This window comes from Chroicocephalus ridibundus, chromosome 11 (assembly GCF_963924245.1).
Source record: "Chroicocephalus ridibundus chromosome 11, bChrRid1.1, whole genome shotgun sequence".
Classification (NCBI taxonomy): Eukaryota; Metazoa; Chordata; class Aves; order Charadriiformes; family Laridae; genus Chroicocephalus; species Chroicocephalus ridibundus.
In genome coordinates, this window is record NC_086294.1 from 2,041,818 (window position 1) to 2,066,728 (window position 24,911).

Sequence of the window (24,911 nt, forward strand, 5' to 3'; positions counted from 1 at the left end):
ACATCACAGACTTCAATGAGCAACAGAAAGACATGCAGTGAATATTGAAACCCTTTGCCAGCCCATCATGAAAGGATAGCACTACCTTCTGCTTCATTCTGTGCCTGATTACTTATTGATTACTGAAACAGGAATCCTTCCTTCTTGGTAGTCCATATCAGGAAAGCAGAATTGAAATACCTGAAAGAGTGCTGAAACGATATGACATCCTTTATTGCTCTTATGATGCTTCTTGATATTATGAAGAGCAACTGAGTTGATTTATTTATTACTCTGCCATGAGTAGTTACTACCGACTATTCACTGCGACTCAAGGAGCTGACCTAAAAGTACTTGACAGCGTGTCTCAGTTTTAAAAGTCTTTGGAGTTGCAGAAAGCAAGCGCCTCCGCGCTTCGTGATTCTAAAAAAAAGAGACCCCAAAGCTGGGAACAGCCACAGAAAAGCGGCCGAAAGCCCGGCCCCCGGAAGCACGGGCATGGGCCGGCTGCTGTGTCGTGGCGGAGCCTCCGGGTGCCGCTGTTGGCCGACGCGGAGCGGCGCTGAAGCCGCAGCCGCAGCCCGAGCCGGAGCCGAAGTCGCGGAAGCGGCAGGAGGGAGGAGTGCGGCGAGCTCTGGCGAGAATGGCGGTGAGGCAGAGGCAGAGTGAGAGGCGGCGAGCGTTCGGGCGAGCGGTGCTGCTGCCAGCTTTCCTGCTGGTGTTGTGCTGCCGGGCGGCGGCGGAGCGGATCCGGTACGCCATCCCCGAGGAGCTGGGCAGAGGCTCGCTGGTGGGGCCGCTGGCGCGGGACCTGGGGCTGAGCCCGGCGGAGCTGCCGGCACGCAAGCTGCGGCTCAGCGCGGAGAAGCAATACTTCACGGTGAGCGGGGAGAGCGGGAACCTGTACGTGAGCGAGAGGCTGGACCGGGAGGAGATGTGCGGCGAGTCGGCGTCCTGCTCCGTCAGCTTCGAGGCGCTGGTGCAGAACCCGCTCAACGTTTTCCACGTCGAGGTGGCCATCCAGGACGTCAACGACAACGCGCCGCGCTTCGTGCGACACAAGTTCCAGCTGGAGATCAACGAGTTGACTCCTCCCGGCGCTCGGTTCTACTTGGGCATGGCAGAAGACCCGGACGTGGGCAGCAACTCACTGCAGGGCTACGAGCTGGAGACCAACGCATACTTCGAGGTGGAGGTGAAGGAGAGCCAGGACGGCAGCAAGTTCGCGGAGCTGGTGCTGCGCCATGCGTTGGACCGGGAGAGCGAGCAGAGCGTGCGTCTGGTGCTGACGGCGGTGGACGGCGGCGATCCGCCCCGCAGCGGCACCGCCCAGCTCTGCATCAACGTCACGGACGCCAACGACAACCCACCCGTGTTCGCGCAGGACCGGTACCGCGCAAGCCTGCGCGAGGACGCGCCGCCGGGCTCGACGGTGCTGAACGTCTCCGCCTCCGACGCCGACGCCGGCACCAACGCTCGCATCACCTACGGCTTCGGGGAAACGCCGGCCAAGGTGCTTCAGAAGTTCGTGGTGGAGGCGGAGAGCGGGACGATCAGGCTGCAGGAGGCACTGGACTTCGAGGACACGCGAGGGTACACGCTGCTGGTGGAGGCGAGGGACGGGGGCGGCCTGGTGGCGCACTGCAAGGTGGAGGTGGAGGTGCTGGACGTGAACGACAACGCGCCCGAAATCACGGTGACTTCGGTGTCGAGCCCGGTGCCCGAGGACGCGCCGGCCGGCACGGTGGTGGCCCTGTTGAAAGTGCGGGACCGTGACTCCGGGGAGAACGGTCAGGTGTGGTGCGAGCTGTCGGGCGAGGCGCCGCTGTCGATGGTGTCGTCGTCGGTGGGGTCGTACAAGGTGGTGACGGCGAGCGCGCTGGACCGCGAGCAGGCGTCCGAGCACCGAGTGACGGTGGTGGCCAGGGACCGGGGCAGCCCGTCGCTGTCGAGCCGCGCGTCGCTGGTGCTGGAGGTGTCGGACGTGAACGACAACGCGCCGGTGTTCGAGGAGGCGGCCTACAGCGCCTACGTGGCGGAGAACAACGCGGCGGGCGCGCCGGTGGTGCGCGTGCGCGCGCGGGACGCGGACGCGGGCGCCAACGGGCGCGTGAGCTACTGGCTGGCGGGCGGCAGCGCGGGCGCGGCGCCCTACGTGTCGGTGGAGGCGCGGAGCGGAGCGGTGTACGCGCAGCGCTCCTTCGACTACGAGCAGTGCCGCGAGTTCGCGGTGGCGGTGCGGGCGCAGGACGGCGGGGCGCCGTCGCGGAGCTCCACGGCCACGGTGCGCGTCTTCGTGCTGGACCGCAACGACAACGCGCCGCGCGTGCTCTGGCCGGCGGCGGCGGCAGCAGGAGCGGGAGCGTCGGGGTCGGGAGCGTCGTCGTTGCCGGCGGCGTTCGAGGTGGTGCCGCGTTCGGCCGAGGCCGGCTACCTGGTGGGCAAGGTGGTGGCGGTGGACGCGGACGCGGGGCGCAACGCGTGGCTGTCGTACGAGCTGGTGCAGGCGTCGGAGCCGGCGCTGTTCCGCGTGGGGCTGCACAGCGGCGAGGTGCGGACGGCGCGGGCCGTGTCGGAGAGGGACGCGGCGAAGCAGCGTGTGGTGGCCGTGGTGAAGGACCACGGGCAGCCGGCGCTGTCGGCCACGGCCACGCTGCACGTGGTGCTGGCCGAGAGCTTGCAGGAGGCGCTGCCGGAGCTGAGCGAGCGGGCGGCGGGCGCCGACTCGCCGGCCGAGCTGCAGTTCTACCTGGTGCTGGCGCTGGCGCTGCTCTCCGCCCTCTTCCTGCTGAGCGTGGCGCTGGCCGTGCTGGCGCGGCTGCGCCGGGCCGGGCCGCCCGCCGTGCTGCGCTGCCTGGGCGCGCAGCGCTTCTCCGTGCCCGGCGCCGCCTTCCCGGCCGACTTCTGCGAGGGCACCTTGCCCTACTCCTACAACCTGTGCGTGGCGCCGGCCCGCGCCGTGGTCGAGGGCGCTTGGCTGCCGCCGCCGCTGCCCAGCGTGCCCGCGGAGGAGCTGCTCGGCGCGGAGCCCTGCGGGAAGCCGAGCCCGAGCAGCAGCGCCGGCGCGGGAGAGCCGCCCACCGACGCCCCGCAGGTGTGTAAGCCCTCTCGCTCTCGCTGTTTTCTTTGATCTGTGCTGAACCTCCTTGGCTGTTCCCCTGGGATTTCGGGGGGTGGTGTTGATGGGGAGTGCTGGTCCTTGTGTCCCTGAAGAAAGGAAAGACTGGGGTAACTTTATTCCATTTAGAGCAGGCCGTTACAAGAAGCACTCCTTGGTTTCTCGATAGTCACAGGTTGATGTTCAGCAGAGAGGTTTTGTCTCAAATTCTTGTGGTGCCTGAAGTCGTCTAACTTATTAAGGGTGAATGCGAATGTTTATTGTGTAGAACGAGATCCGCCGGTTCGGCGTGACAGCCTCGGGGTTAGCACTTGCAGTTGGAGATGTTTCCTTTGTGATCGAATTTTTCCCTAAAACGTTTACTTGTACCTGTTTGATGGCCAGACACAAACCCGTTGGTTAATGTTTGTTCGGTATTGGACTCAGAAAGGAAACGTGGATGTGGCTCCGTTAATGGAAACGTGACAGGTTCTTCATCCCTAGCGAAAGGAGAGAGTGTTGTCCAACTTTTGGTGGCAGGCTGCCGCAGAAATGGCAGAAATGGTAGCAGTAATGGGACGCGTTAATTCTATGTGTCTGGGGAGCGCTGATCCTCGTCTCCGTGAAGGAAGGAATGGGGTATACCCCTTCGACTCCCAGCACGAATCAAGCGGTGGCACTTCTTGGTTCTTCGGTGGTCAGACGTTCAGGCAAGAGGTTTAGAGAGAACTGTCGAATGACTTATTAACGCTGAATGCGGTAAATTAAAGGTTCTGTACGACGGAGTTGGGAAAGTGTGTTGAACGCTGGGTGTTACAGGTTTCTTCTTCCCGTTCACTTTTTTTCTGAAGCGGCTGTAGTTGGCCCTGGTTGATAGCTGTATACAAACCCGCTGGTTAATTCTGTCTTTCGAAGGAAAGGTGGGTGTGGCTCCATGAATGGAGAAGTTAGAGGTTGTTCCTACGTTCTAAATACTCCCCTTTTCAGACATTTACCCTCTCGTCTTTTGGGTGAAGGCTGCTGCAGAAATGGCAGCATGAATGAGACGGATGAATTTTGTCCAGGCATGACTTTTACGAGTTCCTTGTGCAGTTATTTCTCTCTCTCTTTCTTGTTCTGTTTTGTTTTCTTTTGTTTTTATGTTCTTCCATACCCTTTGGTTGTTCCCTCTTTTAACCCGTTCTGATCTTGCCTTTCATACACAAGTGAAAGTGTAGAATGAGATCTCAAGGGAGAAAAAGCAGCGCATTTAGCATTTCGGAGCCTGTCTTGTTTTCCTCTCCCCTTTTCCCAAAGAGAGGTGCTTGCACCTGGTTGATCGCCTTGAGAGGGGAATGCTAGACTGAACAACTACGAGCAACTTGTTGAAAGAGTTGTGTCTGCCTGTTTACAAGGGGAGGGCTCTACCCTTCCTGAGAACATATGTAAATAGAGAGTGAAATACTCAAAATGAGAGCAATTAGGCACATGAATGAAGTCCATTTGCACATTTAAAAATGGTCCATGCAGAGTTTAGGGTCTTGTGCCGTCGTACAGAAGTTGGTGGAAAAGGTGTCCTACAAAATAAAGATTAAAGAATTAGATGAATGCGTTACTAGTAAGCATCAATCTGTTACACCGTGGTTTCTGAAAAAAAAATCAAAGTGCCTCCCGCTGGTGTTGCTGAGCCTGATATCTCAGGTTCTGCGCGGCGCGGTCGATGTTTATATCACGTTTTGTATAGAAGAGCCAGTTATGTTTTGCTGTCCTCGTTCGAGTGATTCAAGCATGCCTGCTACAAAGATTCCTGAGGAGGACCGTGATTTTGGGGGAATGGGATGAAACTCGTAATAATCTACAGATCATATTACGAAAAATTATTTTACTTCCCATCTATAGCCAATAGCAAGTCATTTTTCCTGTGCGGTAGAAATAACATGCATCGTTTAAGAAAAGAAGGGCTTAGAGAGAAAAGGCAACGCCGGAAATCCCCGCTTTCCCTTTGAGGGAGGATCTTCCTTTGTGCTTTGTTCTATTGGTGGGGATGTGGGGAATTAATGTAGCTGTATGGCGCCCCTTTGATTTCCAGAGAGGGTGAGGAAAAAGTAATTCAAGCGGGACTGCTACAAAAAGCTTTAAAAATCATGATGGAGATTGTGCTGCAGGACTAATGGGATAAGGGTCGCAGTATTTTGCACGTTATATTCAGAAATATTAACAGATATAATATATCACCGTTACAAAAAGTGTTTCCAATTCGGTAGGGAGAAAAGACATCGCAGGAGATCCGCGGTGGACGCGAAGCGATGAGTCCGTGGCGAGTGTCCCACCGCCGCGAGCTGCCCGTGGGAAAGGGCGGCGGGCGGCGCTGGGTAGCTGCAGTGCCGGGAGGAGGCTGCGGGCGCCGCTGTTGACCGAAGAGGAGCGAGAGGAAGGCCGGAGCGATGACGGCAGCCCCGCCCGCTGCGGCCCGGCTTGCTCGCTCGCAGGCCTGCTGGCTGGGGCGGTCGGTAGGTTTGCGAGCGTCCGAGCCGTGCGGAGCCGTGTTGCAGCGAGGCGAAGGGGCCGGCGACAGTTCCCGGGAGCGGCGAACCGGGGAAGGAGCCAGAGAGGGAGCTGTATCGTGCTGCAGATCGTCCTGTGGGAGGGGGAAAGTGCGGCGGTTCCGCGGCGACGATGTATGTGGCGGGGAGGTGGCGGTGCCGGCTAAATCGAGCCCTGCTGTGGTGTGCCCTGGTGGCAGCGTGGGAGGCGGCGTGGGGGCAGCCGCGCTACTCGGTTCCTGAGGAGATGCCGAAGGGCTCGTTCGTGGGCGACGTGGCTAAGGACCTGGCGCTGGACCTGCCGGCGATCCAAGACGGCGGCGTCCGTCTTCTGTCCGAAAGTAGGACGCGGTATTTTGCCCTTCACGGGAAGACGGGACATTTAGTGACGGCGGAGAGGATAGACAGAGAGCAGCTGTGCGAGAGTGTGCAGCAATGCGTGCTGCGCTGTGAGGTGATAGTGGAGGGGGAAATGAAGGTTTATGGAATCGAAGTGGAAATCACGGACATTAACGACAACGCCCCCAGCTTCAAGGAAATAGAGCTGGAGGAGAGAATAAGCGAGATGACAGCTATGGGGTCGCGTTTTCCCCTGGCCGAAGCTCACGACCCGGACGTGGGACGGAATTCCCTGCAGAGGTACGAGCTGAGCGGTGACGAGCACTTCTCGCTGTCCGTGCAGGCGGGCCCCGGCGGGGACCAGCGTCCCGAGCTGGTGCTGGCGAAGGCGCTGGACCGGGAGGAGGCGGCCTTTCACGAGCTGGTGCTGAGGGCGAGCGACGGCGGCGAGCCGTCGCGGACGGGCACGGCGCGGATCCGCGTGGCGGTGCTGGACGCCAACGACAACGCTCCCGCGTTCAGCCAGGCGGAGTACACGGTGCGTGTGGCGGAGGACGTGCCCGTGGGCTCCGCCCTGCTCACCGTCACGGCCACTGACGCCGACGAAGGGATGAATTGTCACGTGAAATTCTCGGTGAAGAAAATCTCAGAGAAAGCCTCAAAAATTTTCCATCTGGACTCTGAGACGGGAGCGATTACGCTGTTGCAGAGCCTGGACTTCGAGGAAGGTGACTTGTACGAATTGCAGGTGCAGGCACGAGATGCAGGAGAACTTTTCGACACAGCGAAAGTCATAATCACGGTGACAGACGTGAATGACAACGCACCCGAAATGACAGTGTCGTCGGCGCTAAGAGACATCTCTGAGGACGCCCCGCCGGGGACGGTGGTGGCCCTGCTGCACGTGCAGGACCGCGACTCGGGCCCCAACGGCCAGGTGCGGTGCAGCATCGCCGAGAGCCTCCCGTTCCGTCTGGAGAAGTTGTTTAAAAATTACTACCGCGTGGTGACTGCCGAGGTGCTGGACCGTGAGGCGGTGTCGGAGTACAACGTGACGGTGCGGGCGTCGGACGGCGGTTCGCCGCCGCTGTGGAGCAGCGCGGTGCTGTCGCTGCGGGTGCTGGACGTGAACGACAACGCGCCGGTGTTCGCGGAGGCGCGGTACAGCGCGCGGGTGGCCGAGAACAACGCGGCGGGCGCGCTGGTGCTGACGGTGCGGGCGGCGGACGCGGACTGGGGTCAGAACGCGCGCGTGCGGTACCGGCTGTGGGAGGGGCGCGTGCGGGGCGCGCCGCTGTCGTCGTACGTGTCGGTGCACGCGGAGACGGGCGCGCTGTACGCGCTGCGCTCCTTCGACTACGAGGAGGTGCGCGAGGTGGGGCTGTGGGTGCGGGCGGAGGACGGCGGCGCGCCGTCGCTGAGCAGCAACGTGTCGGTGCGCCTGGTGATCGTGGACGAGAACGACAACGCGCCGCAGGTGCTGTACCCGCCGCCGGCGTCGGGCGCGGGCTGGGCGGGCGTGGAGCTGGCGCCGCGGTCGGCGGAGCCCGGGGCGCTGGTGGCCAAGGTGGTGGCGGTGGACGCGGACGCGGGGCAGAACGCGTGGCTGTCGTACGAGCTGGCGAAGGCGACGGAGCCGGCGCTGTTCCGCGTGGGGCTGCACAGCGGCGAGGTGCGCACGGCGCGGGTGCCGCTGTCCCGCGACGCGGCGCGGCAGAGCCTGGTGGTGGTGGTGAAGGACCACGGGCGTCCGGCGCTGTCGGCCACGGCCACGCTGACGGTGGTGCTGGCCGAGAGCGTGGGCGAGCTGCTGTCGGAGCTGGGCAGCGCGGCGGCGGCGGCGGCGGCGGCGGCGGCGGGCGAGCCGTCCGTCAGCCTGACGCGCTGGCTGGTGCTGGCCGTGGCGGCCGTGTCCTGCCTCTTCCTCGCCTTCCTGCTGCTGCTGCTGGCGCTGCGCCTGCGGCGCTGGCGCCGCTCGCAGCTGCTGGCGGCGGGCAGCGGCGCCTTGCGCGGCGTCCCGGCCTCGCACTTCGTGGGCATCGACGGCGTCCGCGCCTTCCTGCACTCCTACTCGCACGAGGTGTCGCTCACCGCCGACTCGCGCAAGAGCCAGCTCCGCTTCTCGGGCGGCAGCTGCTGCGACACCCTCCCGGCGCGCCCGCCGCCCGACGAGCCCGCGCCGCTGCTCGCCGAGGACGCCGACGGCGCCCGCCGCGCCGACCCCGCCGCTCCCCCGGTGAGTTCCTCCCACCACGCTTGCTCTGCCACGCCTCCCTCTCCCTCTTCTCTGTCCTTTCCCACCCGTGTTCTCTGTCGTGTCTGTAGGATGAGGTTTCGTTACAAGGAAGGCAAAGCTTCGTTGATCAACTCGCTGTGTAACTCAGCTGCTCGTCGTTTCCGCTCTTCTCAGCCTTTCTGTTTCTCCATGGTAACTGGGTGGGCAACGATATGTCTTTGTATTCGTTCGTGCTTTGATCTTTGTGCACCGGGTGGAGGAAGGGACCGGGCAACAACTGGTCCCTTGTCGATGTCTGTCTGCCTGATTTGAAGATGAAGGACAACCGTAGAAGTTGTGACTATTTGTGAAGGTCCTTGGGTCGTTGTATATGAAGGGGTATTGGAGGAAATGGGAGATATGTTTTGCTGATTCCCTTTCTTTTAAGTTTGACTTCTTTGAAAAGAGAGCTAGATGTGTCTTGGCTTGACGATACATGCTATGGAAAGAGCCATAGGAGGGTGGGAGAGGAGAGATTCAAGGTATGGGAGGAGACGTAAGGAGGGGGCTTGGCCCTGTGAAGATGTTCACTGACTCCGTCTTTTCTGGAGGACAGCTCCTCATTTACATTTAGAACCACCATGTTTCTTCCCGGAAGGCTGTTGAGTAGACAAATATACGTTCCTTCTTAGTACAGTGATGTAAAGATATTGATGTGAAGTCCACGGGTGATTCTGGTGCATGTTGAAGAGAAATGGTCTAGGCAACTGGACCTTTGATGTTACACGTTTTCAAGTTATGAGTGTCAAAGGACACCATGCAAGTTGTGAATGGTTGGAGATGACAGTCCTGGGAGTCTTCGTGAGGGTCTGTTGAAGGACACAAGAGATTTGGTGTTCCCTGTTTAGTGTCCATGTGTGTTGTCATGCAATTGCATCTTCCCAAAGAATTTTTGCTAGCACATATATTATTCCAGCTGTATTGGGAGCCCTGGGTGGTTTTTCCTGTGTTCCTGTGTCATTGCAGGGTGTCATCAATTCTTAACTAACATCTGAATTGTGTAGTTAGGCGAAATGTCATAAAGGGAGCTTTATGAAGAACAAACTGTATTCGTTTTGTACTAAATACCTGAATTATGTACCTACTCTAAGTTCCATAATTTGGAAGAGTATGTTGTGATCTCTTCCTTTCTGCATGTGTCAGCTGGGCTATTCTTTCTGACAATGTGTGGAAGATCTCATCTGCTATATTTGTCTGACTGTCCCATATGTGGCTTTCATGTTTACAGCTGTAAAGGGAAAGACTTCCGTAGACATGTTTTTTTTTTAAAAATGTCACTGGAAGAAATGCTCCTTTTTGTCACATGCACATGGACAGAAGTCAAATACTATGCATGGTAAAGAGAAGTTGTCTGTGTGTCTTTTCTTTCAGTGGGGTGTATTTCCAAATTTGGAAGATCAGGGTTTGTTACTAGACTACCTAAAATGAATCTGAAGGTGTCTCATTTTTGGATATCACACTACTCATATTCCAGCTGGCCAAGTCGTGGGTTCATCAGTTTGCTTTCCTGTTGCATGATGTTTCCCATGAGTGGTGGTTATTGCGCACTGATGTTGATTTTATATTAAAGTTTGAGAGTGACCTGTCTTGCAAGTTGCCCAACGCGCTGTGTCAGATCATGCTCTCTTTGGGGTGATACTTAGGTGACTGGGTCTCTCTTGAAGTTACAAATCACTTATGCCCTTGAGAACACTTGTCATTTTTTCAAATGAGTGTGATGAGCAGAGAAATCTCTTTGCATATGTCCATGTTGCGATCCTTGCTGTCTGTAAGGAGAAGTTGTGTGCGCAACTTTTTCTTCAATGGTGTCTGTCTGCAAAGATCATTTTCACATTGAAGATGTTTGGTCAGGGTGAAAAGTTCTGTCTGTGCTGAGACAGGTCAGGTGAAAAAGTTTGCTGTGGTATAATTAGAAATCCTTGTTGTGATCCTTGTTCTCCATATTTTTTAATTTGGGTTGTATTATTATTATTATTGTTATTACTTTTATTATTACTACTACTATTATTACTATTATTACTATTATTACTATTATTATTATTATTGTTATTGTCTAGATGTAAATCTGGGCCTCATTTTGTCTTGTAACCTTTAAAACCTTAAAAGAGCTCTTGTGGTTGTTGGGCTGGGAGAGCAATGTGCATTCATTCCTTGAAGTTGTTTAGCTGCCAAGACAAGGACTTTGATGGACTCTGTTTGCCTAAGGTGTCACTGAATGTAATGCTCTTTTGCCCATGGCTGCTGTTTGGACAAAATATTGGATACTGTCTGTGGTCAAGTAAAGGCTGTGAATGCAGAGGAAGGAGGGTGAGAGGCTGGCTCTGAGCCATGCAAATAGGTGTGTCACTGTGGATTTGGCTGAGCAGTGGTTTGATTTCATGGCTGCTGCTGAGGCCTGTGCCATTCATGTGGTGATCGGAGATTCCCTGTCCTGAAAAACCATAAAGAATTTGCACAATAAAAGGACACGTAGAATGATGATGCATGGGCAGAAGGTTCATAATTCCTGAGTGAAAGCTCCTTTATGCATCTATATTTCCTTGGAGAACAACTATGTGGAATTTTATCATAGATGTAATTACACTTTCTTTCAAGCCTTTGTGTCCTGCAAGGTCATGGTTCATTTTCCCCATGGCTGCATACCTCTTTTGAATTTGAAACTGTGGGTGTTGTTTTGTAGCAAATATTTTCTTCCCTTGTCAAGCCTTCAGCCACCTGAAGAAACCTAGGATGACTTACCTTGAGATAGAGGCCTATGATAAGTCTTTCCGTTTACAACTCTCTATTTGTCTGCAGATGAACAGGCTACAGAGTAGAAAAGTTGATGGGAACTGATGACTATTTCTTAAAATGAACCCTTGTACGATGCAGTCCAGAGGAAGACCTTAGGTTTGCACTTGTGCTTGAAACATCAGTGATTTGCAGGTGCTCAGGGGGATGAATTTCAACACCAGCAGTGAAGACTGAGAAGACTTCCCGGTGAGCTTCTCAGCAAGACTTTGTCTTTAATGGTTCCTTGCCTTCCTGATCTGATTTTGTTCAGCTCCTGGTTTCCTCTGTATGTAGGTTAAGTTTGAAGTAGTGGCATATCTTCATTTATCCACGTGTTGTGCGCTAGTGCCTCTTGCTCATCCTTCTGTTTTTGTGGAAGGCAGGAGATGTGAGGTTATATTTGCGTTCTGGTTGTGTTAGGGAGAGGGGATTAAAGCATGATGTCAGTAGAAGTGCCATCTCTGTGGAACAGTGTGTGTGATAAAAGAAGGGAGGAAATTCCCCAGAAGCTGATAGTTAGATTTTCCCCAGTCTCTGTTGGATGATTGCTCCTCTTTTAGTTCAGACATTTCAGTTCCTTGTGCTCAATATGTTTGGGCTAAGAAATATTATTACAGCTTTTCTGTTCGTTTGTGTCTGTTTTTAACTCTTGCCTCGATTGTCATGAGCTAGAGCCATTCCTCAGGGTGTCTGATGAAATGTGGAAGGTCAGATTGCTTCTAATTGTCTGAGTGCAGGGGCACTTCCTGTGCCCACCTTGAAGGGTCACAGCTGTAAGAAGGGCAGCTGTTGTGTGCATACCTGTGCTGCCAGAGGCACACTTGTTTGTAGGGAAAGAAAGCAAACCCATTTCTACTGCAGTCTTCAAAGTGCAGAGCGGCAACCCAGCCCAGCCAAGGTTTCCATGAACAGAGTAGGGATCAGTGGGGGAACAAGTGCAGGGTGTTCCCCACCACATGTCCCATTGCATGATGGCCTCTCAGTTGGAGAGATATGGGTTGGACAGGTGGACTGTTAGATGGATAAGGATCTGCTGGCTGGCTGCATCAAAAGAGCTATAGTCAGTGGCTCAGTGTCCAAGAGGAAACTGGTAACATGTGGTATTCCTCAAGGGTCTGTACTGTGTCCAATACTATTTAATGTATCTCAATAATATCTTGCTGAATGAGTGTCGTGGTTTCATCTGGGATGGACTTGACTTTCCTGCTAGCAGCTGCTGTAGTGCTGTGTTTTGAATGAGGGTTGGAAATAGTGTTGGTAAAACACTGACGTTTTTGTTTGAGCTAAGCAGTCAAGGCCTTTTCTGCTCCTCATGCTACCGCTGCCAGTGAGTAGGCTGGCAGTGACCAAGAAATTGTGAGGGGATAGAGCCGGAACAGCTGACCCAAACTGACCAAAGGGCTATTCCATACCATGTGACATCATGTGCAGTATATAAAGCTGGGGGAAGAAGAAGGAAAGGGGGGATGTTTGGAGTTACACCGTTTGTCTTCCCATTAATCCTGATGGAGGCCTGCTTTCCTGGAGAGGGCTGAACATCTGCCTGCCAATGGGAAGTGGTGAATGAATTTGTGTTTCAGGAGCTTTGCTCATGTATTTGAGTATGTGCCTTTTCTTTTACTTTTTAAACTGTGTTTATCTCAAGCCATGAGTTTTCTCCCTCTTACTCTTCTGATTTTCTCCCCCATCCAGCCCTGGGAGTGAGCAGGCGGCGGCGTGGTCTTAGCTGCAGGCTGGGGTGAAACCACAACAATGACATAAAAAGTTTCTGCTTGCTATGTAGAAGGGCTGAGAGAGTAGAGGTTCTTCAGCCTGGAGAACAGAAGGCTCTGGGGACATTTTATGGCTCCGTTTTATTATATGAAGGGGGCTTCTAAGAAAGATGGAGAGAGACTTTTTATCAGGGCCTATTGTGACAGGAGAAGACACAATGGTTTTAAACTGTAAGTGGGTAGATTTTGATTGGACATAAGGAAGAAATGTTTTATGGTGAAGGAGGTGAGGCATTGGAAGAGGCTTCCCAGAGAAGTAGTGGATGTGCCATCATTGGAAGGTTTCAAGGTCAGGTTGTATGGGGCTTTGAGCAATGTGATCTAATGAAGGATGTCACTGCACGTGGCAGAAATGTTGGACTAAATGGTCTTTAAAAGTCCATTTTGATCCAAATCATTCTATGGTTCTATGAAAGACTCAACGAGGGTTTGCACTTGTCAGTCCCTCAAGTATGGAGACGTAAAAGGTGCATCTTCTGTAAGTCACAAACAAAAAAGTAAATGATGTTCTGCTATCTTACCATAGATGTATAAACATTATCTTTAGGCTGATACACTTCTCAGTGTGATTATTCTTCTCCGTAAACTAAAAATCAACAGGGGGACAAACATCCAAGACTTCCATGAGCAACCGGAAGAAATACAGGGAAGACAGGAACCCTTTGCAGGTCCAGCATGAGAGGATTGCAATGATTTTTGCTTCATTCTGTTTCTGATTATTAAATGATTACTCCAACACGAATATGTTTTGCACTACCATGAATAATTACTTCGAACTATTCACTGCGACTCAAGGATGTTGCGTGAAACGGGGCCAAGTGGTTTTGGCAGAAGATAAACCCCCTTGCGTTCTAACACTCCTCACCGAGGTGGGAGGCTAGGTGCGGCTAGGTTTAAATTCTGAGTGATGCCCAATTCAGCACTATCAGTCCAATTGCGTTTAATATGTTTTAAACTACGATTTGGATACACTAATAGTGGACTGCACCTTCAGTCTAGTCGTGCTCCTGAACTAGCACGGCCTCTCTCAAGTTTTGGTCGCGTTCAGTGAGAAAGCGAAACGGCTAGCTACTGAAACAGTGCAGTTTATTTAAACAACAGATATACAGGTTCTTTAGGATTGCCGGTGATAAATACACTGTCTGCAAAGCACGTGCAAACAAAGATATTTTTAAGTATACAAACGCACGACAAAATTATAAAGGATACAGCCTGGCTATAAATGTAGGGTAGAGATTCTCTAGAGAAATTTCTAAGTCCCCGAGAAAGCGCTCGGTGTAATCGAAGTCTTACCCAAAGGCATCCCTATGAGGGGAAGAAAGGCTCAGCCCGTCGACTGATCCCGGAAATCAGCAGTGGAATTCTTCGCGATGGTGTCTTCCCTGACATCCCCTCTTTCTTGGGCTATTTTTATATTATTTTTTTATCTTCAAAGTGGAGTTTGAGTGACTTTAGTCATACGTACTTTTATTATGATTAATGTATTCAAGGAGGAGTGTTCACACCTCGGGGGCGGATAGCCTCCGGGATGGAGGTGTGTTTTGGTACATTGTGGTGAGCAAAGTTCGCACAAAAGGACAGCATTTCATCAGCATTTGACGAAATGTTGGCTCGGGTAGCGTGTAGGCCGCTTATCAGTTCCGTAGTACCATCTCGTCCCCATATCTGCTATTCGTCACAAGGGAAGGCCACGGAACAAGCGTGTTCCGTTCCATCCCTCGTGTAGTTTCGCAAACAACCTTGTACAGGGAATCACAGATGTTGCATTCTTCGTGTGCTAGCTGCGGCTGTATTGTACCTCAGAAGCCTCTTGATTTTATGACTTTCCTTAATGTGTGAACAATGCTGTATTTTTTGTATTCTTGGCCAATTTAGTAATTATTCCACAAAGGAGATGGCCTAAAAGTACTTGACAGCATATCTCAGTTTTAAAAGCCTTAGGAGTTGAAGCAATCAAGTGTCCCATGCTTCCTGAGTCTAAAAAAAAGAGACCCTAAAGCTGGGGACAGATACTAAGTCGCGGCCAAGATTTGCGCTTGCCCAAAACTCCATGCAAGTAGTAGGATTGTGCTTGAGTAGGATGAGAGTGTTTTGGAAGGGACTGTTAATGGCCCCGTGTATAACTCAGCTGCTCCTCCTTTCTGCTCTTCTCAGCCTTTCTGTTTCCCCATGATAACGTAGTGGGCAACAAAATGTCTTTGTAATAGCCCAAGCTTTGATCTTTGTGCACGGAGTGGAAGAATGGGCCTGGATACAACTGGTTCCTTGTCGAAGTCTCTCTGCATCTAATGAACATTAAAAAGAATCATAGAATTCGTGACTATTTGCTAAATTCTCTGGATGGCTGTGTGTGAAGGTCTACTCGATGGAGATGTGTTTTGCTGGTTAACTGTCTTTTAAGGCTGATATATTGAAAAGCCTATGGTTGTGACTTGTCTGGACCAAGGATGCTATGTCAAGAACCATATGAGAGTGGGAGGGGAGAGATTCAATGTGTGGGGGAAGACATAAGAAGGGGATGCAGATGTTTGCTGACCCAGCCTCTCCTGGAAGACTGCTCCCCTTTTTACTCTTAGACTCCTGCTATTTCTTCTCTGAAGTGTCATGAGCAGACAATTCTATCTTCCTTCTTAGTATGGAGATGTGAAGGTATCTATTTGAAGTCCATGGAGTGCTCCTCATGAAAATGGAAATGTTTTGCGGCACCTGGCTCTTTTATGTCGTGTGCTTGCAAATTATAAGGGTCAAAGAACACCATGCAAGTTGTGAAGGGCGGAAGATGAGAGTGGTTTGAGATATGTTTTTTCCCTTCAATGTTCAATGTCCAGTGGTAGTATCATAAAATGTGAGTTTCATCTTCCCAAAGAAATTTGGCTAGAGGACATGTGGTTTCAGCTGTCTTGGGAGCCCTGGGATGTTCTTCCTCTGGTTTTGCATGTTGTCGTCAATACTTACCTAACAATGAGTTATGTACTTATGACAAGTTCCATAACAGAAGCTTTGGGAAGAGCTAACTGTGTATTTGCTACCTTCTAAATAAGTGATTTAGGTGCCTTCTTTGAGTGCCATAATCTAGAAGTGTATGTTATGATCCTTTCCTTTCTGTGGGTGTTCACTTCTTGCCTTACGTGTTGTGATGATCTGAAGATGGGCCTGATAGTGTGTGGGAGATCACATCTGTTACATTTGTCAGACTGTCTTGTGCATGCCTTTCATGTTTACAGCTGTAGAGAGAGACATGTTTCCTTAAAATGTTAAGGAGAAATATATCTTCCTTCTTAGGATGGAGATGTGAAGATAGTGTGTGTAATCTATGGTATGATAGTGGTAAGTGTTGAAGAAAAATGGTTGGGGCAACTGGCCTCTTCATGTCATGTGCTTGCAAATTATAAGGGTCAAAGAACACCATGCAAGTTGTGAAGGGTTGGAGATGCGAGTCCTGGGAGCTGTGCATGAGGGGCTCTTGAAGGACACAAGAGATATATTTACTCCTTACCCCATTCAGTAGTATCATGCAATGCGAGTTTCATCTTCCCAAAGAAATTTGGCTAGAGGACGTGTGATGCCAGGTCCATTGGGAGCCCTGGGAGATTCTTTGTTTGTGTTTGCAAGTTGTCGTTCTGTTGTTTGCAATTCTCAACTAGCAATGAATTATGAACTTACGACAAGTGCCATAATGGGAGGATTGGGAAGCGCCAACCATGTATTTTCTACCTACCATTATGTGAATTAGGTACCTACCATAAGTGCCATAATCTAGAAGAGGATGTTGTTATCCTTTCCTTTCTGCAGGTGTTCACTTCTTGCCTCGATCGTTGTGGTGATATAAAGGTGGGCCTTTCTATCTGGTAGGTAGTGTGTGGAAGAAACTGTGAGTGTTGTTTTGCAGCAAATATTTTCTTCCCTTGTCAAGCCTTCAGCCACCTGAAGAAGCCTAGGGTGACTTACCTTGAGAAAGAGGCCTATGATAAGTCTTTGCACTTATGGCTTCATATCTGTCTGCAGATGAGCACGCCATAGAGAAGAAAAAAATGATGAGAGCTGTTGACTTTTTCTTAAAATGAACTCTTGTACGATGCAGTCCAGAGGAAGACCTTAGGTTTGCACTTGTGCTTGAAACATCAGTGATTTGCAGGTGCTCAGGGGATTGATTTTCAACACCAGCAGTGAAGACTGAGAAAGAATGCCAGTGAGTTTGGCAAGACTTTATCTTTAATGGTCCCTTGCCTTCCTGATCTGATTTTGTTCAGCTCCTGGTTTCCTCTGTATGTAGGTTAAGTTTGAAGTAGTGGCATATCTTCGTTTAGCCAACATGTTGTGCGTTAGTGCCTCTTGCTTAGCCTTCCTTTTTTGTGGAAGGCAGGAGATGTGAGGTTATATTTGTGTTCTGGTTGTGTTAGGGAGAGGGGATGAAAGCATGACGTCAATAGAAGTGCCATCTCTGTGGAACAGTGCGTGTGATAAAGGATGGGAGGATGTTCCCCAGAAGTTGATTGTTAGATTTTCCCCAGTCTCTGTTGGATGAATGCTCCTATTTAGTTCAGACATTTATCATCCATGTGCTTTACAATCCTTCTATTTCTTCACAGAATATTAGTTAGCAGAGAAATGTACTTTTTTTTTTTGGTGTGATCTTGGTGCGTTATTCTCTCATGAGATGTTTTTGCCAATTCTGACGGTCAGAAGAAAAGCTGCAGGTTGTGTAGGGTTGTAGAGAAGACTTGGGGAAGCTCTGTTGTTGGGGGAACCATAGAAGAACTGATGGTCATTTCCCTGCCTGTCATAGTTAGTCTGTTGGGTATATGGTTGTGGTACTATGCAGTCTCAATTCCTTCGGATGAATATGTTTGGCCTAAGAGATATTATTGCACCTGATCAGTTCCTTTCTGTTCCAATACTATTTAATATAGTACACAGTATATATCTTATAGTATTTAATGTAGGAAAGAGCTATAGTCAGTGGCTCACTGTCGAGGTGGGCACCAGGAACATTGTGTGTTCCTCAAGGGTCCATACTGGGACCAATGCTATTTAATATATCTCAATAATATCTGCCTCAATGAGTGTCATGGTTTAATCTGGGATGGATGTGATGTTCTTGCTAGCAGATGGTGTAGTGCTATGTTTTGGATTTGGGGTGGAAATAGTGTTGGTGAAACAGTGATGTTCTTGGTTGTGCTAAGCAGTCAAGGCCTTTTTTTTGCTCCTCATGCCACCCCCACCAGCGAATAGGCTGGGAGTGCACAAGAAGTTGGGTGGGGATACAGCCAGGACAGCTGACCCAGACTGACCAAAGGACTATTCCATACCTTGTGGCGTCGTGCTCCGTATATAGAACTGGTGGAAGAAGAGAGAAGGGTGGGACTTTTGGAGTTATGGCATTTGTCTTCTCAAGTAGACATTACGTGTGATGGAGCCCTACTTTCCTGGAGATGTCTGAAGAGCTGCCTGCCAATAGGAAGTGGTGAATGAACCCCTTATGTTGCTTGCCTTGTGTGTGCGACATTTTCTTTACTTATTAAACTGTCTTTATCTCAGCCCATGAGTTTTCTCACTTTTCTCCTTCTGATTGTCTCCACCATCCCAAACAGGGAGTGAGCAAGAGTCTGTACGGTCTAAGCTGCTGGCTGTGGTTAACCCACAACAATGACATAGATGGTAGGAATGAGTGATCCCACAGCAAGTTTGCAGACAACACCTAGTTGAGTGGTACCATTGATTCACTGGAGGGAAGGGAAGCGATCCAGAGGGACCTGGGAGGCTGGCAGAGTGGGCCCATGTGAACATAATGAAGTTGAAGAAGGCCAAGTGCAAGCTCCTATACCTGGGTCAGGGCAATGCCCAGTTTCAATACAGACTGGGGGACTGAGAGTACGCTTGTGGAGCAGGACTTGAGGGTAGTGGTAGGTGACAAAAAGGACATGAGCTTGCAATGTGCACTTGATTTCCAGCGGCTTTATTGCTCAGAGTTATAGTTGGTATGAGAGGCAGGTAAAGTGGAGTTAACTGTTGACTTGAGTTTCTTTAGAGTGGGTCTTTCTGTTTTATTATGCATTACTGTGTTACACGTTGTTCACTGACCCAGTGTCTCCTGGAGGAGAGAGAGTTCTTTTACTTTTAGAACCTTGATGTTTCTTTTCTAAAGTGCAGTCAACACACAAATCTATTTTCCTTCTTAGTACAGAGATGTAAAGATATGTACGTGAAGTCTGTGTCCTGGTGCTTGTGCAATTTATGGAAAAATGGTCTAGAAAGTTGGACATTTGAAGCCATGTGCTTGCCAAAACTCCATGGAAGTTGTGTGGGGTTGGAGAAGAGCAATGCAGATGTCTTCTTCCCATATGTTTGGTCTGAGATATTAGGAGCTCTGGGAGGTGCTTCCTGTGTGTTTGCATGTTGTCATCAGTTTTTAACTAACATTTTATTGAGGTACTTATGACAAATCCATAAGGGGGACATCGGAGGAGACAACTGTGTACTCATTTCTTACTAGACACCTTAATTATGTGCCTGCTCTAAGTGCCATAATGTAGAAGACTATGTTGTAATCCCTTCCTTTTTGCAGGTGTTTTCCAGGTCTTTGCTTGCTTGTTTTGGTGGGCTCAAGGTGGGCTGCCTTTTGAGATAATGTGTGGAAGATGCCATCTGTTACATTTGTCCTGTAGGTATCTTTCATGTTTACAGCTGCAAAGAGCTTTCACAGGCATGCTTCCATAAAGTGTTTCTGTAAGCAAAGCTCTCGCTTGTTACATACAGAAGCTGAGAAGTCAAATATTATCCATGGCAACTTTTCTTTGGGTGGAGTCCATCTGCAACTTAGGAAGATCAACAACCATGAAGCTCTGAATGGTTTGAGAAGAGTCTCTGGGGTGTTGTGTGTGAGAAGGTACTGGTGGAGGGAAGGCATGTGTTTTGTCAGTTCTCAGGGTTTCTTCCTGGCCTATGGAAAATAGGTCTCAAAGTGTCTTATTTCTGGATATCGCATAGTTTGAACTGTATGAATGAATTCCAGTTTGATGACCCATTCTCTGTTAGATGACTGCTTGTCATCTGTTAGATGTCATCTTGTTAGATGACAGAAGGCTATGGGGAGGCATTATTATAACTTTTTAATATATAAAGAAGGTTTAAAAAAAAGATGGAGAAAGATTTTTACTAGGGCATGTTGTGACAGGAGAAGGGGCAATGGTTTTAAAGTGCAAGAGGGTAGATTTCAATTGGTCAAAAGGAAGAACTGGTTTATGATGAGAGTGTTGAGGCAGTGGAACAGGGAGCCCGGAGAAGTTGTGAATGCATCAGCACTGAAAGTGTCAAAGGACAGGTATAACAGTGCTTTGAGCAACCTGATCTAGTGAAGGATGTGCCTGACCATGGTAGAGGTGTGGACACTATAATCTTCAAATGAACAGAAAGCATTCTATGAAAGGTTTGACGTGGCTTTGCACTTTCCCATTTTCCAATTCTCATTCTGGAGACCACAAATAAAAAAAAAAAAAAAAGGAACTTTTGGTGAATCAGAAATAAAATACTAAATGTTGTTCTGCTGTCTTAAGATAGAGCTACACACCTTGCTTTTACGGTGATACTTTTCTCAGGGTGATTATTCTTCTCACTAAAATGAAAATCGACAGTGGGAAAAACGTCAGAAACTTCCATGAGCAAAAGGAAGACATGCAGTGAAGATGGAAACCCTTTGCCAGCCCATCATGAAAGCATAGCCCTAAATTCTGATTCATTCTGTTTCTGATTGCTTATTGATTACTGAAACAACAATCCTTCCTTATGAAGAGTAGCTGAGTTGCTGTTTTTATTGCTCTGCCGTGACTATTTACTACCGACTATTCATTGTGGCTTAAGGAGATGACCTAAAAATACTTGACCGTGTATCTCAGTTTTAAAAGCCTTTGAAGTTAAAGGAAGCAAGTGCCCCTGAGCTTCCTGATTCTCAAAAAAAGCAGACCCCAAAGCTGGGGGCAGCCACTGAACAGCGGCCAAAATATCGGGCCCCCGTGAGAGCGGGAATGGGCCGGCTGCGGTGTCGTGGCGGCGCCTCCGGGTGCCGCTGTTGGCCGATACGGAGCGGCGCTGGAGCCGCAGCTGCAGCCGCAGCCGGAGCCGGAGCCACGGCAACGGCAGGAGGGAGGAGCGCGGTCCAGAATGGCGGCGAGGTGGATGCAGAGTCAGAGCGAGAGGTGGTGGCGGCGAGCGGCCGGGCGAGCGGTGCTGCTGCCCGCTTTGCTGCTGGTGTTGTGCTGCCGGGCGGCGGCGGAGAGGATCCGGTACGCCATCCCCGAGGAGCTGGGCAGAGGCTCGCTGGTGGGGCCGCTGGCGCGGGACCTGGGGCTGAGCCCGGCGGAGCTGCCGGCACGCAAGCTGCGGGTGGCGTCTGCGGGTAACAGGCAGCTGAAATACTTCACGGTGAGCGGGGAGAGCGGGAACCTGTACGTGAGCGAGAGGCTGGACCGGGAGGAGATGTGCGGCGAGTCGGCGTCCTGCTCCGTCAGCTTCGAGGCGCTGGTGCAGAACCCGCTCAACGTTTTCCACGTCGAGGTGGCCATCCAGGACGTCAACGACAACGCGCCGCTCTTCCTACAAGACAATTTCCAGCTGGAGATCAACGAGTTCACTTCTCCTGGAGCTCGGTTCTACTTGGGCATGGCAGAAGACCCGGACGTGGGCAGCAACTCGTTACAGGGCTACGAGCTGGAGAGCAACGGGTACTTCGCGGTGGAGGTGAAAGAGAGGCAGGATGGCAGCAAGTTCGCGGAGCTGGTGCTGCGCCGTGCGCTGGACCGGGAGAGCGAGCAGAGCGTGCGTCTGGTGCTGACGGCGGTGGACGGCGGCGATCCGCCCCGCAGCGGTACCGCCCAGCTCTGCATCAACGTCACGGACGCCAACGACAACGCACCCGTGTTCGCGCAGGACCGGTACCGCACAAGCCTGCGCGAGGACGCGCCGCCCGGCTCGACGGTGCTGAACGTCTCCGCCTCCGACGCCGACGCCGGCACCAACGCTCGCATCACCTACGGCTTCGGGAAAATGCCGGCCAAGGTGCTTCAGAAGTTCGTGGTGGAGGCGGAGAGCGGGACGATCAGGCTGCAGGAGGCGCTGGACTTCGAGGACACGCGCGCGTTCAGCCTGGCCGTGGAGGCGAGGGACGGGGGCGGTCTGGTGGCGCACTGCGAAGTGGAAGTGGAGGTGCTGGACGTGAACGACAACGCTCCCGAAATCACGGTGTTGTCGGTGTCGAGCCCGGTGTCCGAGGACGCGCCGGCCGGCACGGTCGTGGCCCTCCTGAACGTGAACGACGCGGACTCCGGGGAGAACGGTCAGGTGTGGTGCGAGCTGTCGGGCGAGGCGCCGCTGTCGATGGTGTCGTCGTCGGTGGGGTCGTACAAGGTGGTGACGGCGAGCGCGCTGGACCGCGAGCAGGCGTCCGAGCACCGAGTGACGGTGGTGGCCAGGGACCGGGGCAGCCCGTCGCTGTCGAGCCGCGCGTCGCTGGTGCTGGAGGTGTCGGACGTGAACGACAACGCGCCGGTGTTCGAGGAGGCGGCCTACAGCGCCTACGTGGCGGAGAACAACGCGGCGGGCGCGCCGGTGGTGCGCGTGCGCGCGCGGGACGCGGACGCGGGCGCCAACGGGCGCGTGAGCTACTGGCTGGCGGGCGGCAGCGCGGGCGCGGCGCCCTACGTGTCGGTGGAGGCGCGGAGCGGCGCGGTGTACGCGCAGCGCTCCTTCGACTACGAGCAGTGCCGCGAGTTCGCGGTGGCGGTGCGGGCGCAGGACGGCGGGGCGCCGTCGCGGAGCTCCACGGCCACGGTGCGCGTCTTCGTGCTGGACCGCAACGACAACGCGCCGCGGGTGCTCTGGCCGGCGTCGGGGTCGGGAGCGTCGGGGTCGGGAGCGTCGTCGTTGCCGGCGGCGTTCGAGGTGGTGCCGCGTTCGGCCGAGGCCGGCTACCTGGTGGGCAAGGTGGTGGCGGTGGACGCGGACGCGGGGCGCAACGCGTGGCTGTCGTACGAGCTGGTGCAGGCGTCGGAGCCGTCGCTGTTCCGCGTGGGGCTGCACAGCGGCGAGGTGCGGACGGCGCGGGCCGTGTCGGAGAGGGACGCGGCGAAGCAGCGTGTGGTGGCCGTGGTGAAGGACCACGGGCAGCCGGCGCTGTCGGCCACGGCCACGCTGCACGTGGTGCTGGCCGAGAGCTTGCAGGAGGCGCTGCCGGAGCTGAGCGAGCGGGCGGCGGGCGCCGACTCGCCGGCCGAGCTGCAGTTCTACCTGGTGCTGGCGCTGGCGCTGCTCTCCGCCCTCTTCCTGCTGAGCGTGGCGCTGGCCGTGCTGGCGCGGCTGCGCCGGGCCGGGCCGCCCGCCGTGCTGCGCTGCCTGGGCGCGCAGCGCTTCTCCGTGCCCGGCGCCGCCTTCCCGGCCGACTTCTGCGAGGGCACCTTGCCCTACTCCTACAACCTGTGCGTGGCGCCGGCCCGCGCCGTGGCCGAGGGCGCTTGGCTGCCGCCGCCGCTGCCCAGCGTGCCCGCGGAGGAGCTGCTCGGCGCGGAGCCCTGCGGGAAGCCGAGCCCGAGCAGCAGCGCCGGCGCGGGAGAGCCGCCCACCGACGCCCCGCAGGTGTGTAAGCCCTCTCGCTCTCGTTGGTTTTATTCATCTGTGCTGCACCTCCGTGCCTATTCCCCCGGGCCTGGGTGGAGGGAATGGGACATGGTGTTGATGGGGAGTGCTGGTCTGTGTGTCCGTGAAGAAATGAGAGATCGGGGTAACTCCTTTCAATTCGAAGCAGGCCGTTAGCCGTGCTCTCCTTGGTTTATGGGTGCTCACAGTTTGAGTTTCAGCTGTGCTTTTAATCATATGAGTTAGTAAGGGTGAACGCGAATGCTTATTGTGTAGAATGAGATCCGCTGATTCTGCATGGCTGACTCGCGATTGATACTTGCAGTAGGAGATGTTTCCTTTCTGATCGATAATTCCCGAAACTGTGTACTTGGATCTGGTTGATAGACGGACAGAAACCTGTTGATCAATGTTTGTTCGGTATTGGACTCCCAAAGGAGACGTGCGTGTAGGTCTACGAATGGAAAAGAGACAGATTCTTTGTCCCTAGAGAAAGCAGAGAGTGTCGCCCAACGTTTTGGGGAAATGCTGCTGCAGAAATGGTAGCAGTAATGGGACGGGTTAACGTTGCGTGTCTGGGGATTGCTTATCCTTGTCTCCGTGGAAGACAGAACGGGGTATCCCCTTTCAACTCACAGTAGGAATGAAGTGGCGGCACTTCTTGGTTCTTCGGTGGTCACAGGTTGAGGCACGAGGTTTAGACGAGAACTGTCGAATGACTTATTAAGGCTGAACCCGTTAAGAATTAAGAATTCTGCATTACGGAGTCGGGAAAATGTGGTGTGCGCTGGGTGTCAGAGAGTTTTTCCTTCCTGAACTCTTTTTCTGAAACGTCTGTACTTGGAGCTTGTTTGTAGCTGGATACAAACACACTGGTTAATGCTATTTTACATAGGAAAGGTGGGTGTGGCTCCATGAATGGAGAAGTTAGAGGTTGTTCCTACCTCGTGAATACTCCCCTTTTTTAGATATGTACCCTCTCGTCTTTTTGGGTAAGGCTGCTGCAGAAATTTTAGCAGGAATGGGACGGATGAATTTTGTCCAGGCATGATTTTTCCGAGTTCCCTGTGCATTTATATCTCCTGGGTTTTTTTTTTGTTCTTCCTTTGGTTGTTCCCTTTGGTTCCCTTTGGTTCCTTTGTTTGTTGTAACCCGTCCCGATCTGCCTTTCATATACAAGTGAAAGTGTAGAATGAGATCTCAAGGGAGAAAAAACAGCGCATTTAGCGTTTCAGAGCCTGTCTTGTTTTCCTCTCCCCTTTTCCCAAAGAGAGGTGCTTGCACCTGGTTGATCGCCTTGAGAGGGGAATGCTAGACTGAACAACTACGAGCAACTTGTTGAAAGAGTTGTGTCTGCCTGTTTACAAGGGGAGGGCTCTACCCATCCTGAGAACATAAGTAAATCGATAGTGAAATACTCAAAATGAGAGCACTTAGGCACTTGAATGAAGTCCATTTGCGCCTTTACAAATGGTCCGGGCAGAGTTTAGGGTCTTGTGCCGTCGTACAGTAGTTGGTGGAAAAGGTGTCCT

The 24,911-nt window shown here is 52.5% G+C and overlaps 3 protein-coding genes across 4 annotated transcripts in view; all 3 read left to right on the top strand.

The window, feature by feature from the left end:
* Positions 1 to 24,911, top strand: part of LOC134521748 (protocadherin gamma-A4-like) — a 140,365-nt gene that overhangs the window by 33,172 nt on the left and 82,282 nt on the right. Inside the window, exon 1 of one of the 2 annotated variants that reach the window (XM_063348589.1) lies at positions 20,894 to 23,379. The exons of the other annotated variant lie outside the window; for it this stretch is intronic. Within the exon in view, the coding sequence (XP_063204659.1) occupies positions 20,914 to 23,379 (2,466 nt within the window). The 5' untranslated portion in view covers positions 20,894 to 20,913. Of the gene's footprint in view, positions 1 to 20,893; positions 23,380 to 24,911 lie in introns of those variants that run through there. 2 annotated transcript variants of the gene reach the window in all.
* LOC134521751 (protocadherin gamma-B5-like) lies at positions 560 to 3,109 on the top strand. The gene has a single exon (XM_063348608.1). The coding sequence runs from the start codon at positions 623 to 625 to the stop codon at positions 3,107 to 3,109; it is 2,487 nt and encodes an 828-aa protein (XP_063204678.1). The 5' UTR covers positions 560 to 622.
* On the top strand, positions 5,590 to 9,196 carry LOC134522106 (protocadherin gamma-A12-like). Its single transcript, XM_063349407.1, has 2 exons — positions 5,590 to 8,365; positions 9,179 to 9,196. Exons 1-2 carry the CDS (start codon positions 5,732 to 5,734, stop codon positions 9,194 to 9,196), a joined length of 2,652 nt encoding a protein of 883 aa, XP_063205477.1. The 5' UTR covers positions 5,590 to 5,731.

Coding starts and splice junctions, on each gene's coding strand:
- LOC134521751 (XM_063348608.1), top strand. CDS start 623: ATGGCGGTGAGGCAGAGGCAGAGTGAGAGGCGGCGAGCGTTCGGGCGA.
- LOC134522106 (XM_063349407.1), top strand. CDS start 5,732: ATGTATGTGGCGGGGAGGTGGCGGTGCCGGCTAAATCGAGCCCTGCTG.